Genomic DNA, 24,653 nt, shown 5'->3' with positions numbered 1-24,653 from the left:
AAACTGATGCAGCTGCTGGGAAACAGTTTGGCAGTACCAGAAAAAGTTAAACATAGAATTAACATATGAACCAGCAATTCCATTCCTAGGTATACACCCCAAATAAATGAAAACAGGGACTCTAACCAGTACATGTACAGGGATGTTCACAGCAGTATTATTCACAGAAGCCAAAGGGTGAAAACAGCCCAAATGTACATCAATGAATAAATGGATAAACAAATGTGTTATACATGCATACAATGGAAATATTTTTCATCCATAAAAGAGAATGAAGTATTGATACCTGAAATGGCATGAATGAATCTTGAAAACATTATACTAAGTGAAAGAAGCCAGACACAAAATCACATACTGTATGATTCAATTTACATGAAATATCTAGAATAGGTAAATCTATAAAACAAAATACAGGTTAGTGGTTACCAGGGGCAACAGGGAAGAGAGAACGGGAAGCAACTACTCAGTGGGTACAGGGTTTCCTTTTAGGGTGATGAAAATGTTTTGAAATTAGATAAAGGTAGTAGCTGCACAACATTATGCATGTACTAAGTGACCCTAAATTGTGCATTTTAAAATGGCTAATTTTATGTTATGTGAATTTCACCTCATTTGAAAAAACAACACTGGGGGGAAAAAGGAAATGTGTGTACTTCAAATGGGCCAGAGACTTTGCATATATTATTAAAATTTGTGTTTGTAATTTTGTAAAGCAAATATTATCTCCATTTTACATATAAAGAAACAGAGGCTCAGTGCGATAAGTAACATCTTTAAAAAAAAGATTTTATTTATTTATCTGAGAGAGAGAGAGAGAGCACACAAGCAGGGGGAGAGGCAGAGATAGAGCTGAGCAGGGAGCCCGATGTGGGACTTGATCCCAGGACCCCAAGATCATGACCTGAGCCGAAGGCAGACACTTAACCAACTGAGTCACCCAGGCACCCTAAATAAATAAAATCTTAAAAAAATTTAAAAAATTTAAAATAAAGAAATGAGATTCAAATTCAGGACTGTCTCACCCAAAAGCCCATGCTCTTTGCTGAAACTGAATACTATTTTTAATTAGTGAGGGGAAATAATGAAAGGACATGTCTTTTAATTAAAATATTTTCTTCTATAAACTTAGCAAAACAAAATGCAGAATTAAATAGTTGGGTAAACATTTCTTCAGGTTCATATTTGAGGGAGCTTATGTGTAAACCACAAATAAAAATATCTAAAGTACTACTAAAAACAAATTATCAACATGCCCTTGATAATCCAATGTTTAGGGGCTTTCCTTTTTTCAATTCTCTTGGCTAAATAAACCCTTAAAAAAAAATTGCATCAAATATTGGAGGAGTACCTTCTTTACTCTAAATTTTCTTGGGAATTTTCTCAAAATCAAACATTTATAATCTGAACACATTTTATGTCTATTATTTACTAGAATAACAGAGTAAGAATACTTAAGTAGATAGGACCAAACCAGTACAATTCTGCATACACAGAACAGAATACAACATATGCTTCTGAAGATATCCTCAGCTGGTCTCAATGACTACTGGCAATTAATTAACATTTCTGATTTTTTAATTAAAATATTCTGAGGTTTATATACCGAAATATTAGCAGATGGCAAGAATACAAGCAATTTTTAGATTTTACTCTGATCACTTATCTTTGTTTTCTGAATGTTCTACAGTACCAATTTTGTCATTAAAAATATAAAATGCCCCAACAAAGATAAACCTAGCCACTTTTTTGCATAACAGAACAAGTCATATCCCTAAAGAAAACAATTATTCAACATAAGCATTATAATATTTTATTTTGATAAAAAGCCATACAACTTGTAGAGGCATACAGGAATCCACTAAAAGTAACAGTAGAGACACCCATGCAGGCTCACTGCATACTGGCAGTGATCTTTAGAATCTGCACCTGTCTCCAGCAGTTTCAGAATTAAAGAGTAGATACCCTCAGTAGCACAGGCTGACTCAGCAGAATGTAATTGTAAAAGCATCTCTATTGCCCAGGCAGTTGACCAGCAGAGACACGTGGTCTGTACTTCCATTCATAGTAGCAGGGGTACTCTTGGTCTTGGTCAGACACCTCCCACAGGTATTTGCTTATCACTCTTCCTTTTATCAGTACTTAAAGACCTCTAAGATACTTTTTCACTCTTCTCACTTTTCCTACCGTGCCCAAAACAAGAGTTCTTTTTGAGACCTGCCCCACCATTTCATTTTAAAAGTTTGTTTCACAACTAATCATGACATGGAAAAAGGATGGCAAACACTGGAAAAGTTACAACGGAAAACAAGGTCTCCAATTTTTAGTGGTAGCTGTCCCCAGTTTTTATGGAAATGGCACCTGTCTTCGTATTTTAACCCTTGTTGGACCTATTCTAACTTGAATGTTCTGCCCAGTTCCTTGCTCATTTACTAAAAAGAGATGGTTTAGTTGGCATGGTTGGCGTCCAATAGTGTGAACAAGTCCAGCCCTGTTGCCTTGGCTCCTCCATTGTCCTTCCTGAGTTTCGTTGATGACCCAAGTAGGTTTCCCTCTCAAAACCAAGAGCCACAGTTTTACAATATTAAAAATGCTTTAAACATATAATAAGAGGTAATTCCCACATATAAAAAATAAATAAACCATTTACTCACAAAAGTAGAGATCTCATTTAGGAGAGCTTGCTTTGGGGGTCTGACAGAGCATCCCCATTTGGGAAATGCTGCTATGTCTTTTCTAGGAGGTTTTAAAAATTACATCTGGATAACTAAACCAAAACCAATATACTGAAAGGCTTTTGTAGCTTTGATGTGCTCTCATCTCCCCCATTTCAATACAGGGCTTGGAGATCTAAGATAAACAGATTCAAAAAGAGAGAAGAAACTCTTCATACACCTTATAAAATATATCTTAACCTGCATAGAGTATTCGATCTTAAGGTTACTGAAAATTTATAAAAATGCTACTGGGAAAAATATCCCAAATGCAATTAAAAGGTTAAAGGATAGCTCACTAACTTAAACAAAATACAAAAAGCTACTTATCTCCGTACCTAAATGACACTGCCTTTTTTCTTGGCATACATGCTAAATTAAAATAAAATCTAGTGGAATTTATAAGGTTTTTCCTAACCTGTTATATAATTATATAAGTATTCAGTCTAGAAAGGAAATCAAAAAAAAGGCAAGAAGCAGCTAGAAATCACAATTAAAATTTAGAAGGGTTTTAAGAGTGTTCTTTTAACAATACTTGCTGATCACAGATGCTTTGTAAACCGCTCCCTTCAGCTTCATGGGGGGTGCCTCCCATGAAGACCATTATATTTCACAATTGCTACTCCTATCTATCTGCTCACTTCAAAAGAAACCAAGATTTCGGTTACAATGACATTAAAGAAGATGACAATTTCCAAAATCATTAATATTTTCAGAAGAAAGTTCACATGAAAAGAAGTAACTTCAGCTGTTTTAGGCCAATTCATAACTCCTCTAACAATTCTGAGCTTTTAAAAGCCACTCAATTTTTAAATCATAGCATCTTTTTTCTTACCAAATGACTTCTCTAGAGTGATTTCCATTATGCTGTTAAAAAAAAATCATAGCAGTCACTGCTATAATTGCCACAAAACATATTAAATGTATTGACACAATATTTAATTAGTAAAATGTTATCTGCATTTCTGTATCATAAAAATACTTCTAATAAGTCTCATATAACAGTAATGAAAAATCGTGTCATATTCCTCAAGGCTATAGAAAAATATTTGACAATGTTCTTCATCACAAACTGGAGATTTAAATCGTCAATTTTGACTTACAATAGGGTTGTCTCTTTGTATTTTAAACCATTTTTATGCTAGAAATAACTAAAGACTAACTTTTCTCTTGTACCATATAACAGTTTTTAGAAATGACTGATCAAATAATAGTACCAACAATTTCAATAGTTAATATTTAGAACAAAAAAGAATTTTTTTGAGATAACAGAAATGATTGGGATATTTAGTATACAAAAGCTAACAAAGCAGACAGTGAATTTCTTTAACCATATTTCAACTACAATATAAAGAAACTTTTGGGGTAATTCCTACCTTTAGAAATATTCCAGAGAAACAAGTTGTTGCTAGATTTACCATTAAGGTGACTTAGGTTCCACTTGATAGTCTTTCTCCTTTACCAGAAATAAAAGTGCCTTTCTGGAGAAAGCGAGTTAACAACAAAGCCCATGTTGCCAGAGCAAGCCTGGATTTCTAGCAAATGGGGATGAAGCTATTTGCATTTGTTGGTTTAAGGGGAGGAGGCATAGGAGGAGGGACTAGGAAGACTGTTAAAGTAATTCACATATTGTCTATGGGCTGTATGGACAGTGACCATCAGTCACCTACTCAAACTTCCTTCAGTCCTGCCTTCAGAGAAGAACCAAAGGTTACCCTGGGTCAGAGAATCTGGAAAGAAATAAGAAGACATGCAAAATCTAACTGCTAACCCATTGCATCTATAGACAAAGTTATCCCCGTTGGACCACATGTCCTAAAACCAAGACATTTCAAAAGTCTCAAAAGAACTTGTTAAAATATATCACAGAATAGAAACAAGAAAGACGCTCCAGGCTCTGCTTGCAATTATTGCAGTATTTAGCTGAAATACTCAAAACAGAGAAAGGACATTTGTTGGGGTTTTTTTTTCCCAAGATACTTCTTTGCATCACAATAGCCGTCTCATTTGCACAAGCAAAACATTTGTTCCAAGCTGTTAGTACGAAAAAGAAAATATCAGCTGTTTTAAATTTCATGGCTTTTGAGTGAATAATTTGGGTGATAGCATTTCTATTTCCTTTATACCAAACAAGAAGAATACTAAATAAACTAAGTATACTAGTCTGTATTTTACCATAAGCTACACTAAGGGCAAAAATCTAAACAAATGCTTAAGTGTTCATTCAGAAGCTTTCTGGTGGGACTGACACACCTTGAACTTTTTACAGCCTTAATTATATGTATCTCTGTTTCTTTTGACCCACTATAACATAAAGGAAAAATGCTGCTTTATGTGGTTTTTACTAAACATACACAGTCCTATAAAAGAGGAAAAAAATTGGTAAAGATACGTCCTAAAAACTATAAAATCTTAATTTTAAAACTTAGAGAAAGGTGAAGCCCAAGTTACAGAATCTACCACATACAACTCTATGCACATCTGCACAAAAAGCAAAAGCAGCCATAATTTCTTGTTTCTTAAAAAAAAAAATGAGAATGAGGTGGGGGTGGGGAAGAGAGCACTTGTTTGCTCAATGGAAGCTTTGAAATGCTTCTCAAAAGACTAACTTTGAAACGGTTCAATAGGAAAATGCTACATGGGAAGGGCTTTACAAAATAAGATCACCATATAAAATGACTAGTTATATTTTTTTAAAACGATCAAAAGTTTAGATTTTAAAACCCACACTCCTATTTTCTTACACTCCTAAAATTTTAATCAAAAAATCCCTAAACTATATATATACACACCATGTACACACCACGTACACACACACACACCCCACAAAATAAACCAGCATTCAAAGCAGCAGCTAACAGTGCCCAAGATAATCACATTTAAAATCTGTTCAACACATTTTACTTTAATCTTAAGAAAGTTCCTATTCATACAATTTATGTCTGAATTACCAACAAAGAAAATCTAATATGCCAGTTCTATCAAATATCATCAAAAGTGTTTTACAAAGTTGTGAAAGAAATGCCATGTTACCACTGAGTTCCTCCTAGAAATTAAAGCTTTTTCTGTGAGAGTTGGGGGGGGGGGGGCAGGAAACCCAATAGTTAAAGGATTTTATCAAGAAATGAGTTAAGATAGTCTCTGATAGGCTATAGTACCACTAAAGAGGAATGCTTCCTGATTCTAGGTTTTCCCCTCCTCCACAGTTCCCTCTGGACCAGAGGAATTCCTCTAAACCCTTGGGATCCTGCAACTTTATACTCAAAGCATCTGGAAGTTTGCTGCCCTCCTTCCTGGTCTGTATGGTCACAACTGCTTAAAAAATTAGGCTATAAGATGACACTTCACACCAGTGTAGGTCATTAATTTATAATCAATAATGCATAAATCTGAAGCTAAGTTAAATAAAACTAATGTTTTAGAAATTATGTAAGTTCAAAGTTTAATATTCATAGTTAACTTTAAAAGTATTTAAGTGCCTCTAAAGCCAGGTAGAATGGTTTACAACGTGGCAATTTATATTTTTAAAAAAACAACTTTGAATTTCCCACAGTATGAGAAAAAAGTTAATATTAGGGCAAATTTTTATAAGAATCCTCTGCTTCTGGGAACGCCTGGGTGGCTCAGTCGGTTAATCGGCTGCCTTTGGATCAGGTCATGATCTCAGGGTCCTGGGATAGAGCCCCACAGGGAGCCCACAGGGAGCCGGCTTCTCTCCCTCTGCACCCCCCACCCACGTGCTCTCTCAAATAAATAAATAAAATCTTAAAAAAAAAAAAAAGAAAGAATCCTCTGCTTCTGAGTATTTCCAATTTCTCAAGACTAGACACCTACATTTACTGTGTTTATAAATAAAATAGTAACCTATTTGTTTAGAAGCTTTCCCAAATAAAGGAAAAATTTAAATATTAAATAAAAAAAATCACACATTGCCTTTAAAATACTGGTAGTTCCAGTTCTGATTCTAAGTTGCTGGATTTCAGGTCTTGCTCTTTCATGTATTAAATATGTGGACTTTAATGAGATGACTGGCTATAAATCCTATAACTATATGTGCCAGAGACAAAAGAAGGGCAATGTGAGAATAAATCAATAGCTTACAGAACATTCTTAAATTTCTATTATTTTTTTCAGAGAGAACCAAGATATAAAATACAAAGGAGGTGGGGAACAAGTTGAAACAAAAAACAGCAAGATCAGATAAATTCGTCAAGAAGAAAAAATCTGCAATGGGCCTTGTTTTAGTTTACTTGACTCAGCCTTCTTTAAGTTGTCAAGGACATAGTAGCACACATACTTCTTTCCTCTTTCTCACCAGATACCCTGTACAGGTCTCCAGAATAAATCTGATGAGCAGTGACAGCACCAACCAGAGGTGAAGGGCTTTGAAAGATTGTAGGGTCATAACAAGGGCCAAGAAAGGAAAACCTAAATAAACAAGAGAAAAAAAAAGCCACATAGCTTGCTGAATCTTCTACCCAAGATACGTTTCCCAGTGGATTTTTCTACCAATGATAAGCATGAAAAGAACTTGGCTGTTTCTGATTATAGAAGTGTTAACACAGGGAGAAAAAAAAATTTGTTAGTCTAAGTTTTAAAATATATTAAACTTTACTACTATTCTTGAAAAAAAAAAAGCCAGTAAAGCTTAAATAAGTAGTTTTTTTAATGTAAAGTCAAATCAAGTGGCATTCATGGATGCCTCATTACATTTCTTTAAGAAACTATGAAAGTTAATTATCTTTAGTCATTAGGTATTTAAAAAAGCTTTAAGTGTTATATCTTTAAAAAATGTTGGAAAAGCAGTTATATAAAGGTTGAAAACCAAACATTTCCAGTGTGTTTAAGAAATATTCAAAAGTTGAACAAAAACAATACAGATTTTTAAAAATTTATGAAATTCCATTATTTGTGTGCCTTTTAAAATTATTTAGCTAAGACCCTTACTTTAGACCCTTAAATTATTTAATATTCAAGTCAATAAAATTAATATTTCTGCACATTTTTAAAGACCATAAATAACATGAGAAAGCAAATGACTGAGAAAAAAGTTTTTACTTTTATGACACCACACACCATACACAAAAATAAACCCAAAATGGATTAAAGACCTAAATGTGAGACCCGAAACCATAAAAATCCCAGAGGGGCACACAGGCAGTAATTTCTTTAGCAACATCTTTCTAGATATGTCTCATGAGGCAAGGGAAATAAAAGCAAAAAAAACTATTGGGACTACATCAAAATAAAAAGCTTCTACACAACAAAGGAAACAATCAACAAAACTAAAAGACAACCTACAGAATGGAAGAAGGTATTTGCAAATGACATATTCAATATAGGGTTAGTATCCAAAATATATAAAGAACTGATACAACTCAACACCCCAAAAAACAAATAATCCAATTAAAAAATGGGCAGAAGATATGAACAGGCATTTCTCCAAAGAAGACATGCAGATGGCCAACACACACATGAAAAGATGCTCAATACCACTTATTATCAGGGAAATGCAGATCAAAACCACAATGAGATATCACCACACACCTGTCAGAATGGCTAAAATCAAAAACACAAGAGACAAGAAGAGTTGGTAAGGATGTGGAGAAAAAGGAACCGTTGTGCACTGTTGGTGGAAATGCAAACTGGTGTAGCCACTCTGGAAGACAGTATGGAGGTTCCTCAAAAAGTTAAAAATAGAACTACTCTATGATCTAGTAACCGCACTACTGAGTACTTGCCCCAAAAATACAAACACACTAACTCAAAAGGATACATGCACCTTATGTTTATTGCAGCATTATTTGCAATAACCAGATTATGGAAGCAAACCAAGTATCCACTAACAGATAAATGGATAAAGATGTGGTGTATACACACACACAGGAATATTATTCAGCCATAAAAAAAAGAACGAAATCTTGCCATTTACAACAACATGGATGGAGCTAGAGAGTAAAATGCTAAGTGAAATAAGTCAGAGAAAGACAAATACCATATGATTCACTCATATGTGGATTTAAGGAATAAAACAAATGAGCAAAGGAAAGAGAGACAAACCAAGAAACAGACTCTTAACTATAAAGAACAAACTGATGGTTACCAGAGGGAATGGGTGAAATAGGTGAAGGGGATTAAGAGTACACTCATAATGCGGGCGCCTGGGTGGCTCAGTCAATTAAGCATCTGACTTTGGCTCAGATCGTGACCTCAGGGTCCTGGGATCAAGTCCTGCATCAGGCTCCTCACTCAGTGGGAAGTCTGCTTATCCCTCTCCCTCTGCCCCTCCCCGTTCATGCTCTGTTTCTCTCTCAAATAAAATCTTTAAAATAAAAAAATAATTTTAACAAAAGAGTACACTTATCATGATAAGCACTAAATAATGTATGGAATTGTTGGATCACTATATTATACACCTGAAACCACTATAACACTTTATATTAACTATAGTGGAATTTGAAAAAAAGCAAATGACTAAGTTTTTACTTTTTTTTTTACTTTTTTGACATTTATTGCTATATGTAATAAATGAAGCACTCAAAACAAATCAACACAAAAGGTAACAATAAGAAAAAAGCAGGAAAAGGGAATTAGCAGGAAAATTATAAAGGGATATTAATAGCCACGGTATATGGAAAAAAAATCCAACCTCACTAATAATCTAAGAAATGAAAATTTTAAAAACTTTTTTTAAAGATTTCATTTATTTGTCAGAGAGAAAGCGCGTGTGCACGAGCCGGGGGCGCAGCAGGCAGAGGGAGAAGCAGGCTCCCCGCAGAGCAAGGAGCCCAATGCGGACTTGAACCCAGGACCCTGGGATCATGACCTGAGCCAAAGGCAGACGCTTAACCAACTGAGCCACCCAGGCGTCCCTTAAAAACATTTTTTTAATTAACAAAAATAATAAGATAATGCCCAAAGTTGACCAGAGAAGGAAAAAACCACTTTCACTCTCCTCTGAGGGGAATGGAAATGGGTATTACTTTCTGAAAGACAGTTTGTCAGCCTTAGAAACATATCCCCTAACCCAGCAAACTTAGTCTATGGAAATAATTAGAGATATGCAAAGATATATTCATCATATCATCTATGTCAAACAAAACAGAAGTGTGGCTAAATTATGGTACAGCCATGTAATGTAATACAACACAGAAATATAATTTTGTAGGGATATATTTTACATGGGAACACAATCACAATGTATTATGAAAAAGTAGGTAAGAAACCAGAATATGCAAAATAATCCCTTTCAAAATAAAATTAATTATTTTAAAGTACAAATGTAACCTACAGCATGTTCTTGTTTAAAAGAAAAAAAAAAAAGCCACAGGGACACCTGGGTGGCTCAGTCGTCAAGCGTCTGCCTTCGGCTCGGGTCATAATCCCAGGGTCCTGGGATCAAGTCCCATATCAGGCTCCTTGCTCAGCGAGGAGACTGTTTCTCCCTCTGCCTGCCGTTTCCCCTGCTTGTGCTTGCTTTCTCTCTTTCGTTCTCTCTCTCTGGCAAATAAATAATAAAATCTTAAAAAAATTAATTAAAAATTTTTTTTAAAAAGCCACAGATAAAAGCAAAAGTTCCCTTTACCACTCAACACCCCTTCCCAGATATAATTACTACTAAAGATTTGATATATAGCCTTTCAGATCTTTTCTATGTATGAATATACATACATCTATAGTTACACATAGAAATACATTATTTGTTTTGACTTAATAGTATTATACTGTATGTATTTTGAGGGGTTGCTTTTTTCACTTAACACATCTTGGAAAGCTTTCTTAGTAAACAGGAATCCTCTCATTCTTCTAAATCGTTCTATATTATTCTAAAGAATAACTATGCCACAACTTATTTCAACATTTCTCTTGATTTGGCCATGTGTGTTCTAAAGCTATATGTATAAGACAAAAAGAAGAAAAAGCAGTACAAAGCCAAGTACAGATCAAACTATTTGTCATGGTTATCTCTGCATGCTTTCCTGAATTTTTTGCTTTGAGCATTTATTACTTTTTTCTATTAGAGAAAAACTGTTATATTAAAATAATGAAAAATAATTTTAAAGTAGTATGATTTTAGAATATATCACATTACATCTAAGAAATAATATTTTTATATTATAGCTGTCATTTAATGAATGATTATTGGCTAAAGTAAATGTTTTCTCTACTCAAAGAGTATTTCACCTTGTATAATAAGTACAGCAATAACCCTATTAATCCATGTAATGAATAAGCAATGCTTGGAAAAAAGTAAAAATGAATCATTTATGAAATATCTTTGGGTGAGTATCAACTAACAATCTTTAACCATACTTTTCCCAGAATCCTTAGATTCTTCTGGGGACTTCTGTGAATCTTTACAAAACAGAATGAGGCAACAGGGGGCACATCTTTGTTTCTACTCTAAAGCTTCCAAATTCTACTTTCACATGGTTTGGATTATTTGTATTCATAAAGCAGTCATGAGAAGTGCTTTATAATGTCCAATCATTTGTGCCATTTGAAATCCTTATTGATGATAAAACAGTTAAAATGTAATATAAAACATTTAAAGTTTTTCACACATAAAAATAAACAAATCATCATTTGTATATATGTGGTTCTGCCAAGATATCAAGATTCAACAAAATCCACACCTAGAAGTATCAGAGTAAAACTGCAGAACACCAATATGAAATATTAAAGTAGCTAGAGAAAAAATATTAAAGTAGCTAGAGAAAAAAATATTAAAGTAGCTAGAGAAAACATTAAAGTAGCTAGAGAAAAAAATGACAGATCAGAGGAAAAATAATTAGATTGACAGTTGAATTCTCAATAGCAATGGAAACCAAAAGGTAAAAGAATGATATCTTCAATGTACTGAAAGAAAATGCCTGTCAATCTAGAATTCTACACCCAGAGAAAATGTCTTTCAAGGGAGGAGTTGAAATAATGACATATTCAGATGAATGTAAACTGAGAGGGCATGCCACTAGCAGACCCCCTCACTAAAGAAAAATCTGAAGGATCTATCTCAGACAGAAGAGAATTAATCCCAGATGAAAGGTTTGAGATGCTAAGAAGGAATAAACACGTTGAATATGTTGGTGAATCTCAACAAATACTGACTATATGAACAATAATAATAGCTAGGAGGATTCCTAAAAGATATAACTAATTAAAATATACAACAGTGGAGTGCCCAGGTGGCTCAGTTGGTTGGGTGTCCAACTCTTGATTTTGGCTCAGGTCATGATCTCAGGGTTCTTTTAAGATTTTTTTTTTTTTTTTTTTATTCGACAGAGAGAGACAGAGTGAGAGAGGGAACACAATCATGGGGAGTGGGAGAGGGAGAAGCAGGCTTCCCGCGGAGCAAGGAGCCCGACGCGGGGCTCGATCCCAGGACCCTGAGATCATGACCTGAGCCGAAGGCAGACGCTTAACGACTGAGCCACCCAGGTGCCCCCCATGATCTCAGGGTTCTAAGATTCAGGCCCGCATCGGGCTCCATGTTGGGCATGGAGCCTGCTTAAGATTCTCTCTCTCCCTCTGCCCCTCCCACACCTCAAAATAAATAAATAAAATAAAATAAAATAAAATATACAACAGTAACAACATGAATGTGAAGGGGATAAATGGGCAGAGTGTTCTAAGTTCCCTTTATTGTCTTAGTACAGAATAAAGATATTGATCAATTTCAGACTTCCATTAAGTCAAGAAAGCATGTTAAAATTTTTAGAGTACTAAAAGAACAGAAAATATAATGTATACCTTCCAACCAAGAAGAGGGGAAAAATGGAATAAGAAAAAATAACCCCAAAAGGACAAGAAAGGAAAATAAAACAGAAAAGGCAGGACAAATAAAAAGCTCAAAATAAGGTGGCATACTGAAAACCAAATATGTCTGTAATCACAATAAATATAAATAGATTTTAAAAGCTCCAGTTAAAAGACAGACTGGCTGACTAGCCAAAAAATCAAAATCCTACTATTTACAAGAAATTCAACTTTTTAGACAAGACTAGGTAAATGTTGAACATTAGAAACAGAGAGGCCAAGAACACCAACCAAACAAAAGCTGGTATAGCTATATATAGCTAATAGCAAATATAAAATAAAGCAGATTTTAAGGTTAAAAAAAAAAAAGCCACCATAAAGAGGGTTACTACAGAAGGTTCAACCAACCAGGACACTATAGTAGTTCAAAATTTGTACACACCTGATAACGTACCCACAAAACAGATAAAGCATAAAGTAAACACTAGAAGAACTACAAGCAAAAACAAACTTATAATCATAATGGAACCTACAGGGGAAAAACAATTTGAGTAACACCAAACTTCTCAAAAGAAACCCTGGAAGCCAGAAGGAAGTTACACTACATTTTACAAGTGCTTAAAGAAAAGAACTGTCAACACCGAATTCTATATCCAGCAACTATCCTTCAAGAATGAAGGGAAAATAAAAACATTCTTGGATGATGGAAAACTAAGAATTTGTTGCCAGATGACCTACCCTAAAAGAATGACTAAAAGAAGTTCTCTAAAACAGAGAGGAAATGATGATAAAAGGAATCTGAAAATCAGGAAGAAAGAACTGAAATGGCAAAATGTGGGTAAATACATCTGAATTTTCTAATTATGTTTAACAGTTGAACAAAAATTTTAACACTAATTCATTCTCAATGAATGTAAATATTTAAGAAAATATTATGAATGATGGAGGCTAAAGGGATATAAATTGAAGTAAGGTTTCTAAATTTCACTTTAACTTGTGAAATGTCTAGTGGGGTAAAGGACAGAGGAGGTGGATCTCAGAAAGTATCCATGAAACCACATTTTTAAAAAAATGCTCTGCATCTATTTATTCAGCTCTCTAAATCTGGCTTTTCAAAGTAGTCTAGTAACCATGCTTTTACTTAAGACCACTAATGAGCTCTCCTCTCAACGTTTATGCTGTACTATCTTTCATCTCCTGTTGTTAGGGAAACCAACCTAGTAACTCTCCTACATTTACGTATACTTTTTCTCTTGATTTCTATCTTCTACTCATCCCTTATTTTTGTGTTTCTCAAAGTCTGGGCCTCAAACCATGTGCAATGGAAACACCAGAGCCCCACTCCAGACCTACTGATTCAGAACCCCTGGGTATGAGTTCCAGGGCATCAGCTTTTGAAAAAGTCCCCCCTCCCCCCCAGATGATTCAAGTGTGAGAATTGTTTTAAATATTCACCCACAAGGTTCTGTCCTTGGTCCTTTTCTACTTCTACCTGTTACACATGCAAAATTAAAGCCACACCCAAAACTTCCCCCACTTACTGCTATCAATTGGATGTGTAAGCTGCCTACCATCCACCCCTCCCCCAGACAGCACCTATAATCCTACCTGACACACAGAATATTTATTTGAATGAGCATGATGGCTCTCAAACCTGCTTTGTCAACTAAGACCTATCTCTTTTGGGCTCCATACCTGCATGTGCAGCTATCCAATGGACATGTTCACCTGGTATCTAAAAGTTACCCTGAATTAGTTAGGATTAAATTCAGCTAACAGTAACAGAAAAACCTAAAAGAATAATGGTTTATATAACATAGAAGTTTATTTCTCTCAAATAACAGTCTGGAACAGGCCAGTATGAAAATTCTGCTCCACAGAATTCTCAGGGATTTTGGCTTATTTCTGCTTTTCACTCCACTATACCTAGAATATGGTCCCCATTTCATTGTTCAAGATGGAACTCCACCCAAAACAAGCACATAACTAGCATCAGGATAGAAGCAGGAAGAAGGAAGACAGAAGGGTACATTCATCTCTAATATACTTCCTATAAGTAGAACATACTAGCTCTACTTTTATCCCGTTGACCAAGACTTAGTCTCATGGCCATATATAACTGCTAGGGAGGCTGTAAATATAGCCTTCATGGTAGGCAGCTGAATTGTGTTACTAAGAAAAAAAGGGATACCAGATAGTGTAAAACAACAGCATTCTTGTTCATGCATTCCAAAGTCATCATGTTCCAAACTGAACTACCTCGTTTTCAGGGTAAACTGTGCGATTTTATACCTTTGTGAAGTGTCCACCCTATCTTTATCTCTATTCTGCCTGGCAAACTCCTCTCTTAATACATCATGTGTCTTTCTGTTAAGCATTCCTTTACCCAACCGATTTTCCCTCCAGCCTAAACAAACTGGATGTCTTTGGGCCACTTTCGTATCTAGCACACGTCTCTATTTTTGCACTGATGATTCTGTATATATACATATTTTTTTTTAAAGTCTATTCTTCCATTTATCCCTCTAACTCCTTGAGGGCAGAGACTGCCTTAGTATCATACACACATAGATCTGGAGCATATTAAATTTTACAAAAATCAGCCATTATTATCTACTTCCTAGAATTATGGCAGCAGGCAACTGGTAAAATACGTCCCTAATAAAAAGGACATCACGGTATGTAGTATTGTAATATAATGGAATGTGTTAAAGTCCCAAATCAAAAAAGAAAGCAGTTACAAGAATATGGCTGTATGCTTTTATCTAGCCACTGCTCTCATCTTACACACATTACTTACACATTTTCTACACTCATCTTTTTTTCTGGTATAAATAAATTTTAGTTGGATAAATTTTAAGTATGTTTACATTTGATTCTACTAATAAGTTTATATTTAACTTAAGCCAATGATTAGGTTCTATGCTTAGATCCCACTTAAATTTCAGCAGTTATTCCATCACAGAAGACCAGGTTAGGCATGTCTAAGCTCTTGGAAGACACCTAAGGAACCTCAATATTTTGATGATTTTTTTCTGAAAGAAAATATCTAGATGATCATAGAATTCAACTTTAAGAAGCACAGCATTACAACTGATAAACACCTGACTATAATAACATGTTAATCTATGATGGTTTCCGTAGTCTAAAATTTTCACTGACATGGGCGCCTGGGTGGCTGTCGGTTGAATGTCCAACTCTTGACTTCAGCTCAGGTCATGATCTCAGGGTTATGAAATCGAGTCCCATGTTGGGCTCAGAGCTCAGCGGGGAATCTGCTTGAGATTCTCTCCCTCAGCCCCTTCCCCAACTCATGCGCACGTTCTCTCTCAAATAAATAAATCTTTTTAAAAAATAAAGTAAAAATTTCACTGATGGGTAGATTTTACTTAAGACTATCAAACTATCAATTTAACTTGAAAAAACTGACCAAAATTGTGCAAAACACATATATAACAGTTGTTACACCTTACCATTTAAAAACTACCTTTGAGATATAAACAATGGAATACTATGTATAATTTTAAATTGAATATCAACTATAGAGATAGCTAAGCACCCCAAAATGCTTTCAGTAACAAGACTTCAATGGTCCAAGTGTGACTTGTAGCTTGCCCATATTCTCCAATGTGGACTGTCAATTCAGATTATGATGCTGAGCTGGCCGTCAAAAATTCTAATCATTGCCGTCTTCTACCTTCAGTTCTCTAGCGTAGGCAGTGCCCTCCCTGTTCTGTCTGCTGTTCCAGCTGAGCAAGAAGTCCTAACCTCAATGCCAATAGCAGTTAGATCTAACTTTAATAAAATAAAAGAACATGTAGTTACTTATTATCTTACCATGAGTTCCAGGTGGTTGTAATACATCTCCTGTCAGGCGACACCACCCAACTGGGAAAATATCTCGACAATCGTACTTGCACCAGTAATCAAAAGCTCCACTCCAGCCATCAAATGTGATATAAACTTCATCTCCTCTAACATCTCCAATAGTTGCAGGGCAGATCAGATAAGGGTTCTTTTTGTCTATAGCTTCAAGTTTCATTCCCACTTTAAAATTATTTAGAGGTGGCTTTGGTGGTTCCTACCAAAACATTTTAAAAAAAAGTTTTTTGTTAAGATGTAATAAGAAGCATTTGTTCAACTGTATCTCACAACTTTTAGCAACCAAAAATTAAACTCCATGTTTATCAATTAAATACAGGAAGAAAACAGTTCTCAGAAGTCTCTCTGAAACTCTGCTCTACATCTCACTTACTCTGGAGCAGAGCCAAGAACCTGGACGGAAACAAAACCAGACTGATAGTAATTCATTCATTCATCTAAGAAATATGTGTTATATAGTATGTACCAGAAATTTAGGATTAATTAGTGAACAAAAAATAACAAAGATCTCGGCTCTGGTGGAGCTTACCTTCTAGTGGTGGGTGGTAGTAGCGGTTGGGTGCGGGTAAGGGAAAAAGAGAGAAGCAATCAACAAGAAATTTTAAAAGAGGGAATCACACAAACCTAATAAATGTATAAATTATAGGGTATGTTGAAAGCTGGTAAGTCCAAAGAGAACGAACAGCAGCATATATTATCTAAAAAAACAAAAAAAGAAACCACCTCCAAGTATAAAATGCAGACACAAGAACATGAAAGTCATATAGTCTGGGGTCATTTATGATATCCAATCCAGAAACCAATATTAAAAAAGCATCCTTTAGTTATAAACATCTAAAGCATGCAAATGCTAACAGGATTCTTAAAAGCCTAAGTGCTATGTTAAAAGCAACACCTTTTCTTTCAATTTGCTTTTTATCCTAGTAAATAGCACCATCATCAGCCCAGTCATCCAAGCCAGAAGCCTGGAAATAGTCCTAGACCAGGGGTTATCAGCCCAACTAAACATCAAAATTACTTGGGGCCACACCCCCAGGATATTGATTTAATTGGTCTGGGGTGGGGCCCAGGCATCAGCACATTTTAATTCCCCAGGTGATCCTAATGTGCATCCAAGGCTGAGAACCACTGCGCTAGACACATCCTTTTCCCGCAACACTCACATTCAAAGACCAAGACCTGCCAATTCTATCCCTTAGATTCCTAGGATAACAACATTAAAAGTTAACCTTCAATCATTTAGTATAAGCCAGGCACTGTTCTAAATGTTTTCCATATATTTAATTCTCCCAACTCTATAAAGTCAATGCAATTATTATCCCCATTTTATAGATGATAAAACTGATGCACAATTGCCTAAGAATATACCAGAAGTATCAGAGCTAGATTTTAAACGTAGGCGACAACTCCTTGGAACATCCTACCACATTCACCTGCTTGGACAACTCCAACTGATCCACTTCAAAGCCCAGCTCTCCTGGTCTCTTTAAGGCTTCCCCGGCCAACTCCTGCCCACTCCTACACCCCCTCAAAGGAGGTGCTCTTGCCTTCAACTGCAAAAGTACTCTTGAAATGTGTTTACTCCTCTGAGGCTCAGGGATTCTCAAAAGCAGATATATCTTATTCATATTGTTATTTCCAGCAGAGTACTCAACAGCAAGATCTTTTTTAAAAAAAAAAACAAAACGAATTAACCAAGTAATCACCTGAAGAAGAGTAAACAAGCTTTCAACTAATTCTTTCACCAAGATACAATCTAAAAACATACTGGTGGGTTGATTCCTTTTTTAAAATGCCCCCTTTAGGGCGCCTGGGTGGCTCAGTCGTTAAGCGTCTGCCTTCGGCTCAGGTCATGATCCCAGGATCCTGGGATCGAGTCCCGCATCGGGCTCCCTGTTCCGCGGGAAGCCTGCCTCTCCCTCTCCCATTCACCCTGCTTGTGTTCCCTCTCTCGCTGTGTCTCTGTCTGTCAAATAAATAAATAAAATCTTTTAAATAAATAAATAAATAAATAAATAAATAAATAAATAAATAAAAATAAAATGCCCCCTTTAAACCCATCTCACTGTCCTTACTTTTCCAGTGATATCCTTTATACCCTTGAAGTCTTAAAGTTCCTTAATTATTAGTCTTCAAAGTCCTTTTAATTACATAATCTTAATTTGGTTCTTAAAAACCACCCAAAAGTCAGAGGGCAAAAGTTAGCTTGATCAAAGATCACAGTTATTTGATAAACAAGTAGCTGGTAAGAAGCAGACTTACTGCCACTTCATGAAGGGGCTAAAGGTCAACTAATTGTTACTACATATGGCAGGAGAAAAGGGAGGAGGATTTGACAAAAGAAAACTTTGGCAGTTGATAAACTTGTGCTGCACATTCACAGAATGGAGGAAATATTCAAGGCACACATAAGGTTCCTAGGACCTTACACTATCATATAACCAAATAAGAATAAGACTTCCTGTAGCAAAGCAAACTAAATTCAAATGGCAAGACACATTTTCTGCTACAAAATAGAATTAAGACAGGAATGAGCAGGAAAGAAAATTTTAAGATTCATGGGCGCCTGGGTGGCTCAATTGGTTAAGCGACTGCCTTCGGCTCAGGTCATGATCCTGGAGTCCGGGGATCGAGTCCCGCATCAGGCTCCCTGCTCAGCGGGGAGCCTGCTTCTCCCTCTGACCCTCCCCCCTCTCATGTGCTCTCTCATTCTCTCTTTCTCAAATAAATAAATAAAATCTTTAAAAAAAAAAAAATTTTTAAGATTCAAACTCTAATCTAAAAAGATAACCCAAATGTAACAGTATGTCATCAATAACACTATTAGCTGACAAGTAAAAAAAAAACAGACAATGATTATGGACAAAATGCAATTTATTCTCTAAGATGTTCATACTGTTTATTAATTCTTCTAAATTTCATGAATACTCTACCAAAGTTACTTACATCAGTATAGCCATACAAACATATATTAACAGAGCTCTGGAAGAAAACAAATACATTGATTTTTAAAAAACCAAAGGAACTGCTCCTTTTTCATAAATAAATGAAAGGGTTTTATCTCAAAACAAGCTACCTCCAGATTTAGATAATTGGCAAAATGGTTCCCTCTGCTGTCCACAAAAGGTAATGATATAAAGTAGCTTTTAAAAATGTTTTTAAAGAATGTTTTGTATGTCATCATCAGTTCTTGAATGACTTCCTAAACACAAAGATATAATGTGTAGGGGCGCCTGGCTGGCTCAGTCGGTAGAGCATGCAACTCCTGATCTTGGGGTACTGAGTTCAAGCCCAACGTTGGGTGGAGAGCTTACTTAAAAAAAAAAAATATATATATATATATGGTAGTAAAGAACGCTCTTTTAACCCCTCTCCTTGCCTACCTACCTACAATATGCTTCTCCTTAAAGGCTATTTCTTTTCATATCCCACAGACTCTGAGGCCAAGTGTGAGCATTATCTGCATTACCCCTCCGCTTGCAATATTCTTACCCTTGTAACCTCATGGTTCCTTCTCTCCCTTTCTTCAGATCTTCACTCCAATGGCATCTTCTCAGCAAGACCTTCCTGGCCAACCTATCTAAAATGTCACTCTCCCTTTTCCTTAGCAGTTACAACCATCAAACATAATATAGACTTTATTTATTTTGCATGGTTTATTATGCATTTCCCCAGCCAGAAGGCAAGCTCCATAAGGACAGGAGCTCTTTCACTGCTTTGTTTATGGCTGTATTCCCAGAGTCTACTCCTGACCACAGACTCCTATCCTTAACTTCTACTTCCTTACTTTTAATCAACTACTTCTTTGACCTCATCAAAAATTCTAGTCCTTTAAGCTTCATTTATTTATTCACAAATATTTACAAAGTGCCTACTAATGTCAGACACTACTGAAGGCTCCTGATATACATTAAGTAGCAAAATAGACAAAAATCCCCCCCTTGCGGTATTCACATGCTTAGTAAAGAGAAAGATGAGAAACACCATAACATAAGCAAAATATATTCTATGTCAAAAATGGTAAGTGCTGGGGCGCCTGGGTGGCTCAGTCGTTAAGCGTCTGCCTTCGGCTCAGGTCATGATCCCAGGGTCCTGGGATCGAGCCCCGCATCGGGCTCCCTGCTCCGCAGGAAGCCTGTTTCTCCCTCTCCCTCTCCCCCTGCTTGTGATCCTGCTCTCACTGTGTCTCTCTCTGTCAAATAAATAAATAAAATCTTAAAAAAAAAAAAAAAAGATAAGTGCTATGCAAAAAAAGAAAGTAAAGCAGAGCAAGGGCAATCCAGAGAAAAATGTAAGGGAGGGGTTGTGCAAAACTTTAAATAGGGTGAGGAGCCTGGATGGTGCAGTCGGTTAAGCGGGACCAACTCTTGGTTTCAGCTTAGGTCCTGAGACTGAGCCCTGTGATGGGCACCCCACCCCCTGGCACATGCATGCGCAGGAGCTCTCTCTCTCTCTCTCTAATAAGATCTTTGAAAATAATAATAAATAAATCTTAAAAAGAAACACTTTATTTTTTTTAAGATTTTACTTATCTGAGAGAAAGAGAGAGAGAGAGGTGAGGGGTAGTGCACGAGTGGCGGGGGGAGGACAGAGAAAGGGAGAAGCAGACTCCCTGCTCGGCAGGGAGCCCAATATGGGGCTCGATTCCAGGACTCTGGGATCATGACCTAGCCGATGGCAGATGCTTAACTGACGGAGCCACCCAGGCGCCCCAAAAAGAAATACTTTAAATAGGGTAATGAGAACAAGCCTCATATGGAAGGTGACATGTGAACAGAACCCTAAAGGTGATTATTAACCACGCAGTTACCTACAGGAAGAGTATTCCAGGCAGAGAGAATAGCCAGGGCCAAGGCCTTAAAGCAGATGTGTCCACATGTTCGAAGAACAAGGAAGTGAGTGTGGCTACAATTTAGTATGCAAGTGAGAGAGCAGTAGGAAACAACGTTAGAGAGATAATGAGGGGTCGTATGGAGAGCCATGGAGGCCACTATAAGGACTCTGAGTAAAATGGTGAGCCCCTGGACAATTTTGAGCAGAGAAGTGATATAATCTCATTTATGTTTTAAAAGGAATATTCTGGTTACTGTGTTGACTACAAACTGTAAGGTTATAAATAAAGAGGTCAATGAGGAGGCTACTGAAGTAATCTAGGTGAGAGATAAAAGCAACTTGTACCAGCTGATAGCAAGAGAGATGTCAAGAAGTAGCTGGATTTTGAATATATTTTGAAGGTAACGCCCATAGGATTTCCTTATGGACTGGATGTAGTGTGTGAAAGAAATAATCACCAAGGTTTTTGGCCTGAGCAATTGGAATAACAGTTACCACTCCTTGAGATGGGAAAGGCTGCAGGCAGAAGTCTGAGATGTCTATTGGACATCCAAGTGGGGATGTTGTGTGGATATTCAAGTCTGAGCTGGGAACAAAAAGTCTGAATTGGAAATACCAATTTGAAAGTCATCTGCATATAAACTGTATTTAAAGCCAGGAATTAGATGAGATCACCAAGGAATTAATACAGATCAGAGTTTCTCAACGTTGGCACTACTGCCATTCTGTTGTGGGGGCTGTTCTGTGCACTGTAGGATATTTAGCAGTGTCCCTGGTCTCTACCCACTAGATGTAAGTAGCACCCCTACACACACACACACAGTTGTGATGAACAAAAATGTCCCCATATATTGCCAAATGTCTCGTGCGGGGCAAATCGCCCCCCTTCCCAGTTGAGAACCACCGATAGAGATAAAAAAGTGAAGGGGACCAAATACTCTAACATTCTATAAAATTCTTTCACATCCAGGTTACAGAGCATCATGTCACCCAAAATCGACTTATCCCGCTGTCATTTTATTATCTCCAAACCTTAATTCAAGATCACCATGGGATGCCTGGGTGGTTCAGTCGGTTAAGTGTCTGACTCTTGATTTTGGCTTAGGTTGTGATCTCAGGGTCACAAGATGAAGCCCCGCATCAGGCTCCACACCGAGGATGGAGTCTGCTTGAGATGGTCTCTCTCCCTCTGTCCCTCTCCCCGCCCCACTTGTGCTCTAAATAAATAAATAAATAAATAAAATCTTAAAAAAAAAAAGATCACCATCCACTTTACCTATTTATACTTAGTTGCTGAACACTGCTGGAGAAAAGTCCCACATGTTTATTATATGTAGTACCATTTATTTAGTGTTCATCCTTAGCTGAATCCTCCAAAATACTGTCATGTGTCCCTAGGCCAATCTTTTTCCCATCTCATACAGCTGTTGTTCCATTTACCATTCATTTTAAGACAAATTTTATGTATCCTCATTATATGTTTATTATTTTGTTAACTTTCTTCTCAACCAGAGAGTAAGTTCTCTACCCCAGTGCTGGAACACAGTAGACATTCAATCTATGTATGAATCCTTCCCTCCAGCCTTTGTCAGTTGCCTATTTCACAGAGTAAACTGAGGCTATCAGGAATGAACTCTTATCGATATTCTGCCCCCAAAACTACAAATTTAACTCTACCTGAGGACACTTTTCACCTGGTCGTTAGTTCTTGCTAATGTAACCAATAAACTTCCTATCCACCAAATAGTCAAGAATCAGCTTTCCTCTCAACCGACCTTTATTAAGTACCTGATATAGCTACTTATACATCATAAAGGTGAGTGGGTATTTCTCAAGGTTCTAGCCTTGATACTCTCCTCTTCTCCTTCTAGGTATTCTCTCTAGACTAGCTTTTTCATTCTCAAGGCTTCCATCGTTACCATTTAAACTAAAAACTGCCATATCCACATACCCAAGCCAAACCTTGTTTTTAAGTTCTGAACACTTTACTTCCAACAGTCTGCTAGTAGTCATCCCTCCTCAAATTTCCGAGAAGCACCCTGACATGTCCAAAACAAAACCCATTTTCTCCCTCTGTATGTATTCATCTTTCTGTATTCTCCAACCTTTCTTCATTTAACAAACAAGTATGTTCCAAGACCTATGATAGACACCGAGAATACAAAGACATTAACTGTTCAAAAGGAACTCATAGTCTAGGAAGAGACAATGAAAATAATAATATAATCCAATTCCTATAAAGATTGAGATATGCGCAAGGTGCTAAAGAAGCATAAGAATAGAAAGGGGGAATTAGGGAAGATACATTAGAGGATTTAATGCCTAACTAGAAACTTAGCGTTAACCAGAGACAACCAGCTCAAAAAAGGATCATGGTATCAACAGGCTATCAGAAACAATTTAGAACATAAAATACAAAGCAAGGAGTGGCAGCCATAATCCAGATCATACAGCACCTTAAAGGCCATATTAACAAACTTACACTTCATCCTGAGTGCAACTGGGAACTTCAAGAGTTTTAAGCAAGTGAATGATGTGGTTAAGGCTCCTATATCAGATATTTCTGGCAGTTGTGTGGAAGGATGAAGGTTAGAGGCAGTTATAAGGCTAGCTGAACAGTTCAGGCAAGAGGAAAGCCTGCACAAGGGGCAGTGGTGGTAAGGTTAGAAAGAAACATGAGAAAAAATAATTAGGAAGCTAAGTGGGTGGGCCTTCCTCATTAAATGGATATTCAGAGGCCACGGTCAAGAAGGAGTAGTGATTTAAAATGGCTCTTGGCAAAGTTTCAAGCTTGGCTGAAAGAGCACCCACAAATCAATGAGTAAGAACAGAAATCCAACAGAAAAACAGGCAAAGGCTATAATCAGGTAATCCACAGAAAAATAAAAGGCCATTAAACACATTTTAAAAGCTCAGTTTCACTGGTAATCAGTTCAGTGCAAATTACAGCAATGAGATACCATCCCCACCCCCAACTCCCCCAGAAAAAGATAAATAAAATTTTTAAAGATCAATGATATTTGATGCTAGTGAAAGTGTAGGAATAGAAACATCTATACAATAATAGTGGAGCATAGCTTGAAACACCTGTTGGGGTTGCAATTTAATAGTATATATCAACACTTAAAGCACACATTCCCTTTGAGCCAAAAATTCTACTTCTACAAATATAGCCTTCACACTTATAAAGAAACCTCTAGATTACAGATGACTTAAACAAGAATATGGACACAACCTAAACATCCATCCTTAGGGACAGATTAAACCAATTATGGTAATCCCTACCACAGACTAGTACAACACAACCTAAAATACATATGAAGCAAAATGGAAAGGTTTCCAGAATACACATATTTTAAGGGTAAAAATAAATCACAGAACAATATTCACAATATATTCAAATTTATGTTTAAAAAAATAAAAGCCCATATATGTCTGTGAATGCACAGAAAAAAGTCTAGGAGAACACAA

The 24,653-nt window shown here is 36.4% G+C and overlaps 1 protein-coding gene across 4 annotated transcripts in view; it reads right to left on the bottom strand.

The window, feature by feature from the left end:
- SCML2 (Scm polycomb group protein like 2) overlaps nucleotides 1-24,653 on the bottom strand; it is a 95,655-nt gene that overhangs the window by 34,367 nt on the left and 36,635 nt on the right. For all 4 annotated transcript variants that reach the window (XM_006737936.3, XM_081809102.1, XM_081809101.1 and 1 more), the window contains exon 7: nucleotides 16,305-16,548. In XM_006737936.3, coding sequence (XP_006737999.2) covers nucleotides 16,305-16,548 — 244 coding nt within the window. The remainder of the gene's footprint in view (nucleotides 1-16,304; nucleotides 16,549-24,653) is intronic.

Source organism: Leptonychotes weddellii, chromosome X (assembly GCF_054177405.1).
Source record: "Leptonychotes weddellii isolate Sample4059 chromosome X, ASM5417740v2, whole genome shotgun sequence".
NCBI classification, from domain to species: Eukaryota; Metazoa; Chordata; class Mammalia; order Carnivora; family Phocidae; genus Leptonychotes; species Leptonychotes weddellii.
The sequence above is the reverse complement of the archived record's forward strand: the minus strand, read 5'-3'. Positions and strand labels throughout refer to the sequence as shown.